The following is an 8459-nucleotide window of genomic DNA, read 5'->3' as shown; positions in this document are numbered from 1 at the left end:
TTTTTGAGACAGAGTTTCTCTCTTGTTGGCCAGGCTGGAGTGCAGTGGCGTGATCTCGGCTCACCGCACCCTCTGCCTCCCAGGTTCAGGCTATTCTTCTGCCTTTGCCTCCCCAGTAGCTGGGATTACAGGCATGCACCACCACGCCTGGCTAATTTTTTGTATTTTTAGTAGAAACAGGGTTTCTCCATGTTGGTCAGGCTGGTCTCGAACTCCCAACCTCAGGTGATGCACCCGCCTCAGCCCAGAACTTTTAGATGAATAAGCAATAGCAAAACCAAAAGCCCTAATGGCTACTGTGGCATCTTCCACCCCGGTCAGGAAGAGCAGCCTCCCCGCCCCACCTGCCACAGATGAGGCAATGCCTAATGACTCACTCATCCCCGAGGCCTAGTCGGCTTGCTCACAACGCTCAGGTTCATAGATTTCAAAATGGGACTGGAAATTGATGTTTGGGGCTCACTTTACTTTTAAGCACCGACTCCATGCAAGGCAATTACAGTTGTGATATTTTCCAGCTGCACTGGCTGGCCAGGGGCAAAGCCGGGATTGCTGGGTAAGTTAGACATGGCCGGAGGAGCCCGGGGCCTCTCTGGCCCTTTGCAAACACTTCTGGGAAGCTCTAACAAAAGAAATTTGTCTTCTCAGGAAGCCGACCCAAATCACAACAGCCTACCATGACCAATGTGTGCCTGGTGCCATCAGCTGTGACGAGCAGCTGCAAGGAAGAGAACAGCCTGCCAGCCTTGAGGACAAGGCAAAGGGATTCCAAGGATCTGGTGGAAGCCTGAAGTGGGGGTGAAAGTGGAGGACAGGGAGGAGAAATCAGGAAAAAAAGGACTAGAGGACCCAATTCTCCCCACACAGCCTGGGACACCCACAGGAAGACAGGACCCAGGAGACTGTCCTTTGTTCCACATAAGAGCTTGGAGGCAAATGGGAAGTTACCACCAAACTGCAAATAACTTTCCAGACACCCTCACAGCCTTGTGAATGGAGGTGACACCCTCTTTCAAACTGGAAATTCTCAGGCCTCACAGCTGGCCCCACTTCCAGGAACAGGAATCTGCCTTGGCCTGGAAAATGCACCAGCGTTTGCTCCATTCCTGGGACTGAGGGAAGGGGATGGGTGACCAAAGAATGCGGTCTGGCCACAGGCTGAGGAATGCCTAATGACAGCCCTGTCAGGCTTCTCAGGAAAAAATAACAAAACAAAGAAACCAACCAACTCAGAAGTAAAAGCCATCTGCCTCCCTGGAAGCCATAACCTGACAGGGAAAGCAATACCTCAGTGTGAATTAATTTACGATGAGTCAGGAAGGATGGGGGCCCTAAGGGAAGAACAGCCCTCCCGGGTTGGGCAGGGGAGGAGGCAGTGGGGCCCCAGTTCCTGTGAGAGCAGGATCTCTCACAGCCCAACCCCAGCCACAGATGCAAAATGGACACAGCTACTGAAAATAGAGTGGGCTGGGGGCTCTGGGACAGCAGCTGCTGCCTCTCCTCCCCAGTTCCTGGCCTTCTCTTCCAAGCCTAACATCTGCAGTAGCAGCTACGTGGCCAGTAGCAAATCCAGTCCTGTGGCACTGGACGTGGGGGGAGGCTGCCGATCTGATGTTTTCAGAATGGACTCCCTCAGAGGTCAAGGCCAAACCACAAGGCTTCCCTGTCTAAAAGGCAAAGTTAAAACACCACACGGACAACAATGATGACCGCTGAGGGGACAGGTGGCTTGAGAGTGGAGTCTGAGGGTGCAGGAGCTAGGTTAAACCCTGATCCTGCCACCAACTCCATCAAATTACTAACTTCTCTGTGCCTCAGTTTCCCCTTTGTAAAATGGAGGTCATGTTATCACATACTTTAGCATATACTTTAAAATGTTCTCATGAGGGCCAGGTGCAGTGGCTGACACTTGTAATCCCAGCACTTTGGGAGGCTGAAGCAGGCGGATCACTTGAGGCCAGGAGCTCAAGACTGGCTTTGCCAACATGGCGAAACCCTCTTTCTACTAAAAATACAAAAATTAGCCGGGTGTGGTGGCAGGCACCTGTAATTCCAGCTACTCAGGAGACTGAGGCAGGAGAATTGCTTGAACCCAGGAGGCAGAGGTTGCAGTGAGCGGTGGTTGAGTCACTGCACCCCAGTCTGGGCGACAGAGCAAGACTCCATCTCACACACAGACACACACACACACATACACACACACACACACACGCACACACACACACCAATGTTCTCATGAGGATTAGAAGGGCTAATACATGCTAAATGCTTAGACTTTTGCCAGGCATGTAGTAACTGCTGGTGAATGTTAGCTATGATGAGGAGGAGGAGGGTGATAATGACAAGGAGGATGATAATAATTTTGGGATGACTCCAGGGCTTTGTGAGGGAGCATTACAAGGCATGACCAGGAAGTCTGGGTTCTCCAGAGGTAGGATAGCTTCTGTAGGACTTGGAAGGCAGAAAGCCCCCATTAATGGTCATCTGGGTGAGTCAGTCAGCACCTGCCTTTCATGTGGCCCGACAGAGGGGCCTGGGTCCTCTTCTGTCCCTACCCCCATGATGCAGCCAGGCTCTGCCTCTCCCAGGGTCTTGCCCATCACTGCTCCTGTCTTCCCTGGCTTCTCCTGCAATCTTCCCTGTTGTCTTCTTCTCTTCTCTGGAGCTGCCACTCACCCTCAGACCAGCCAACAGCATTTCTACCTTTAAAACTCTGCTGTTCAAGCCAGGCATGGTGGTGCACACGTGCAGTCCCAGCCATTCAGGAGGCTGAGGCAGGAGGATCTCTTGAGCCCAGGCGTTCAAGGCTGCAGTGAGCTATGACTGTCCCTGTGAACAGCCACTGAACTCTACCCTGGGCAACATAGCAAGACCCCATCTAAAAAAAAAAAAAAAAAAAAACTCTGGTGGTTCATGCCTGTAATCCCAACACTTTGGGAGATTGAGGCAGGTGGATCACTTGAGGCCAGGAGTTTGGGAACAGCCTGGCCAACATGGTGAAACCCTGTCTCTACTTAAATAATAATAATAATAATAATAATAATAATACAAAAATTAGCCAGGAGTGGTGGTGTGTGCCTGTAAGCCAGGCTACTCAGGAGGCTGAGGCATGAGAGTTGATTGAGCCTGGGAGGTGGAGGCATGAGCCGAGATCATGCCACTGTACTCCATCCTGGGTGATGGAGTGAGACTCTGTCTCAAAAACAAAACAAACAAATAAAAACTGTACTCTTCAGCTAGCAAGATAATAATTTAAAAAAGTAAAGAATTAAATTATATAGGCAATGAGAAAATGGTAAATGTCAAGAAGAGTGAAATGGGAAGGAAAGAGGAAGTTGGGGAAGTGGGGAAGAAGAAGGGTACAGTTTAAAACAAGATGAGCAGTCTGGTGTGGTGGCTCACACCTGTAATTTCAGCACTTTGGGAGGTCGAAGTTGGCAGGTTGCCTGAGCCCAGGAGTTCAAGACCAGCTTGGGCAACATAGTCAGACCCCATCTCTACAAAAAATAGAAAAATTAGCTGGGTGTGGTGATGTGGTCCTATAGTCCCAGCTACTTAGGAGCCTGAGGCAAGAGGATGGAGTGAGCCTGGGAGTTCGAGGCTACAGTGAGCCATGGTTGTGCCACTGCACTTCAGCCTGGATGACAGAGCGAGATCTTGTCTCAAAATAAGTAAATAAAATAAAACGAAAAGAAAGCCTTACGACCATTGCAAGGGCTTTGGCTTTTACTCCAAATTAGTTGGATTTTAAGCAGAGGAACAACATGCTTGAATTTGCAATAGTTTTAAAGGACCCTTCTGGCTGCTGTTTAGAGACTAGGTAATAAGGAGTCAAGGTGGGGAAGTGGGGAAAGCAGTTAGAAAGCGAATGGAAGAACCCAGATGAGCGACGAGATGGCGCATGGGCCCTAGGGGGTGGTGGGGATGTGCTAAGATCCATCCTGAAGACAGCGATAAATCTGTTGTTGATGGGGGTTTGAGGAAGGGGTCAAGAATGTCTCCCAGCTTCTGGTCTGAGTGACTGGAAGGATGGTGTTGCCATTTCCTGAGATAGAGAGGGCTGTGGAGGCACTGATGAAGGGCCAGGGGAACTTGGTCTGGACCTGGAAAGTTGGAGATGCCCACTGGACCCCCAGGTGGAAACACTGAGTAGGCAGTTGGATCCAGGAGAGGAGGTGCTGCCTGGAGACAGAACACAGAAGTCCTGGATGCCAGGAGAAGAGACAGACTCCAGGAAGCAGAGAGCCACCAGTTGTGCTGTTGGAAGAGGAACATTGAGAGTTGGCCACTGGGTTGGATTTGGAAGTTGTGAGTGACTTTGTCGAGGGAAGCTTTGGTGAAGTGAGGGGATAGGCAGCCTGCCGGCGGAAAGGGATGGAGATGACAGGGAAAGTCAGTATTTTCAGGAGTTTCACTCTATGGGGAAGCATAAAAATGGGGTGATGGCTGGAGGGGAGAGGGAAGGGATCAAGAGAGGGTTTTTGTAAATGGGAGAAATAACTCTAATTGCATGGTGATGAGAGTGATCCACTAGGGCGAGGGAAATTGGCAAAGCAATATTTACACCCAATTGTATTCTACTCTGGATGGTCAGAGCATGAGTGATTTTTGTTTTCTCCTTGTGCTTTCCACTATTTTCCAAATTATCTAACATGAATATTTATTAATTTTGTAATCAGAAAAAAAGCCATTAAAAGCCACAGAGCTGATTGCTCAAGTGAAGCTTTTCCATGGTGACTCATCCTAGGGGAAAAAAAAAAAAACCAAAGGGCTGAAAAGAACGAGGAGGTGAAGAACAATTAAATGCAAATAGAGCTCGCTCGGAATCAGATAATTTCTTGCCTGGCCCACTGCAATTTCCTCACCACCCTCCTGCCTGTCAGTCTCTCCCTGGCCCTGTCCCCAACTCAACACTGTCACTGTCAGGGTGGTTTTTCTGAAATGCAAATCTGATCATGTCAAAGCACCTCCGGTGACTCCTCCCTAGTTTTCGGGATAAAATCCTGACCTTGTCACATGGTGGAGGGCACTCTTTGCGATGGGGTCTGGCTTCATCGCCAATCGGGGTGGGGGCCCCCCTTCCTCTGGCCAGCCCCCCTTACCTGCTCTTCAGCGCACCATAATTACCGCCTTCTCAGAAGCGCAGCGTGCAGTGCCTCTTGTATGCGCTCCCATAGCAACCGCCCTCACTCCATCAGCCCCTCATCCACTCCATTGTAACCACCGGCTTACTCCCCTCCATCCCTGGCCCCCGCGACCCTCCGGCTCTCCTGGATACAGGGACAGGTTTTTCATCTCTGTGTTTCCAGCTCCTTGCCCAATGCGCAGCACACAGTAGGGCTCTCTGTGTCTGTGAGTGGAATGAATGGCCCTGCCTGACGTTTCTCAAGCATCCCTCTGATCACAGGGCAGAGGGAGGGAAAGATTCCAAAATCTCCCCTGCCTCTGGCCAAAGTGAAAACCAGCATCGAGGTTTTCCAGCCTGGTCCTAGCCGCCAAACACCACCACTCCTCTTTCCTTTCCTCCTCCTAATGAATGTCCATTGGTTCCACTGACATGTATCAAGCCCTAATGAAGCAGCAAGTCCTATGGTGGGTGCTGGGGTAGGAAGATGGATACAGAGCATGGAGCTGAACCTTGGCTGAGGGGAGGGGGCCAGAGAAACAAAGACCCACATGTGAATAAGGTCGTGCCTGTCCTGAGCTCCCCAACTGAGCAAGTCATTCGGCAGACAACCACCAAGGGCCCACCCTGCAGGGGACATTGCCAAGTACTTGGCTGAGGGGATCCAGAAGACAGGGAGAAAATCACGCCTGTGCCTCTGTATCTGAAATACAAGACTGGACGCCAACAACCTGAGGGGTGTAAAGCCCTTTCAGTCCTGTTAGCAAATCTCAGCTTCCCTCCTCCTGGACCCCTCCCCATCATCAATCCCTCAACACATCAACACACCAGCCACCCCCACCCCCAGCTCCCTCTCAGCCAAAATATGATCTCAAGTATGGCAGTAAGCGCTTGATCCCTGCAGGAAGAGCGAGTTGGTGAAAATCCTGCCTGGCTGGATCAAGGCTAAGAGGTCAGAGCATTTTCCTGAAAGGGAGGGCAAAGCCCTAGAGGGACTCGGGGCTGCGGATGTGGGGAGAGGACAGGCTAAAGCCAGTGGGGGAGGCTCAGAGGGGACTCTGGGGCAGTCCCTGATGTGCAGAAATCAACAGAAAGTTTTTAGAGACCTCTGTGTGTCTGTTTGCCAAATGCTGTGGAGCTCCCAGGGTAGGGCTGAACCAGGGAAATGGAAACTTCAAAATAGAGGCCTGGGCTAAAAATGAGAATTCAGTTCTATTTCTTTTGATGTGGTAGCCTCTTTTGTCTGTGGGAGTTTCCCCATTTTTGCTTGTGGGGGATTTCATTAGAGAAATATCCCACTCCCACATGTTGAGCGGGAAACAGATGTGCCTGATGAGGGATAAAGGTCTTTGAAAGGACCAAAGTGCCCCAGCCCTGCGCTCGCATGGGAACGGAATGCTGCCTGATGCGTTGATCCTCTGACATACAGTGTCAAGTGTGTGTGCTCCGGGAGGCTCTGTGTTCCCACACTCGGAGCCCTTACGGGAGATTAGCACCGTACAACAAGGTTGGGAATGAATCTTTATGGATACACTTCCACAGGTACACGGCCAGCAGCAGCTGCTGCAGAAAGATGCAGCCAGGGAGGCTTAACCAATCAGTGGTACCCACAGAGATCTCTAGGAAGGAGGCTGTGCTGCCAGCACCTTTCAGGGGCTCTTTAAGATATCCTGGCAAATAGAACAATTGAAACAGAATTTCATGATGTTCAGAAAAGACTCAGGGAAAGCAGCAGGGAGACTGGGGTGTCCAGGATGAAGGCTACCTTTGTCCTACCCAAGAGCGGTTCTGCTCTCCCAAAGTGGTTCCTCTGGGAGAATCCTGCCTGGGGGAGATGCCCTGTGCAGAGAGCCATGCGGTGGAGGTCAGGGGAAGGCAACCACACCAGTGATCTCTCTGCTTCTTTCACCATTTCCCAATCCTCTGAAGTAAAGCCGTTCCCCCAGGCATTGGATGGCTGAGACACAGCGGGAACAGGAGGGAGTGGTCAGATAAGCAAAGGAAGAAGTTATCCAGAGGCACCTTCCCACGGTGCCCCTGGGAAGACCCCAGCTACATCCTCCTGTCTCCCTTCTCCCGGCGCCTTTGCTGTTTATTGCTGCAAATCCCTCCCCAGGAGGACTCATCACAGGCGTCCTCTCCACTCCCACACTGTGAGTGCTTCCCCCATGAACTCTGTCCTAGCTTCAGATTCTGAGAAGCGTGTGGCTCACTGCCTTCCACAGCATGTTCACAAACACACCGATGGAGACCCAGAAACCACATGTCCACTTTTAGCCCCGAGAACATCTCCTCCATATTGGGCCCCAACCAGAAAGGAAGGCAGAAGGCAGAGCCCTTGCTGGGGCAGGGCCTCACCTGGATGTCCTTTATCATGATGCTGTAAGCAAGACCATGGGACTCCAGATAAGCTTTGATGTCTTTCAGTTCGGAGAAAGGAACTCTCATATCCACGGGGAGGCTGGGCCTGGCTGGGCCACGCCAGAAGTCCACCTTGTTCACCAAGGAAAGAGAGACAGCTGCATTACTCCATGTCCTTCCACACAATCCTGTAGGTGACCCCAGAGAGCCAAAGAATCTCTCAGCCAGTAGAGACCTTTTTTCTACGTAGGAGATGGGGACGGGGGTGTGATGTCCCAAGACCTCCCAGCGGATGCCTGAAACAGCAGATAGTACTGAATCCTATATAGACTATGCTCTTTCCTATACATACAGACTTGGGATACAGGTTTTTTGTCATTTTTAATTTTTGTGGGTACATATTAGGTGTATATATTTCTGGGGTATATGGGATATTTTGATACAGGTATACAATATGTAATGATCACATCAGGGCAAATGAGGTATCTGTCACTCAAGCACGTATTCTTTGTGTTACAGACAATCCAAGTACTCCAAGTACACTCTTTTAGTTATTTTAAAATACACAATTAAATTATTATTGACTATAGTCACCCTGTTGTGCTATTAAATACTAGATTTTATTCACTCCATGTTTTTGACAGACCTATAATAAAGTTTAACTTACATATATATATATAATCAACTGAGACAGTATCTATTGACTATCCATATTAAAAATTTAAAAATTAGAATGTTCCCTTTTCTCAGCTCCCTTCCCTCTCCTCTGTTTTATTCCCCAACTTTAGCTGTTTGTACAATTTTTATTAGTTGGTCTAGTGTTACTATTAATTATTTATAAAATGTAAGTTAAACTCATACCTCCATTACTTGATTCATTAGCTTTAAACAATGAGAAAAGAAGACATTAGTATGCCTAGATTACTTCTCATTTTTTTTCTACCTTCCAACTTGTACTGATTCTACCTCTTTC

The 8459-nt window shown here is 49.5% G+C and overlaps 1 protein-coding gene across 5 annotated transcripts in view; it reads right to left on the bottom strand.

Moving 5' to 3' along the window:
• CPA5 (carboxypeptidase A5) overlaps positions 1 to 8459 on the bottom strand; it is a 48025-nt gene that overhangs the window by 11366 nt on the left and 28200 nt on the right. For all 5 annotated transcript variants that reach the window (XM_017875063.1, XM_017875060.1, XM_017875062.1 and 2 more), the window contains one exon: positions 7484 to 7618. In XM_017875063.1, the coding sequence (XP_017730552.1) occupies positions 7484 to 7618 (135 nt within the window). The remainder of the gene's footprint in view (positions 1 to 7483; positions 7619 to 8459) is intronic.

This window comes from Rhinopithecus bieti, unplaced genomic scaffold (assembly GCF_001698545.2).
Source record: "Rhinopithecus bieti isolate Rb0 unplaced genomic scaffold, ASM169854v2 scaffold_8783, whole genome shotgun sequence".
NCBI lineage: Eukaryota > Metazoa > Chordata > Mammalia > Primates > Cercopithecidae > Rhinopithecus > Rhinopithecus bieti.
The sequence above is the reverse complement of the archived record's forward strand: the minus strand, read 5'-3'. Positions and strand labels throughout refer to the sequence as shown.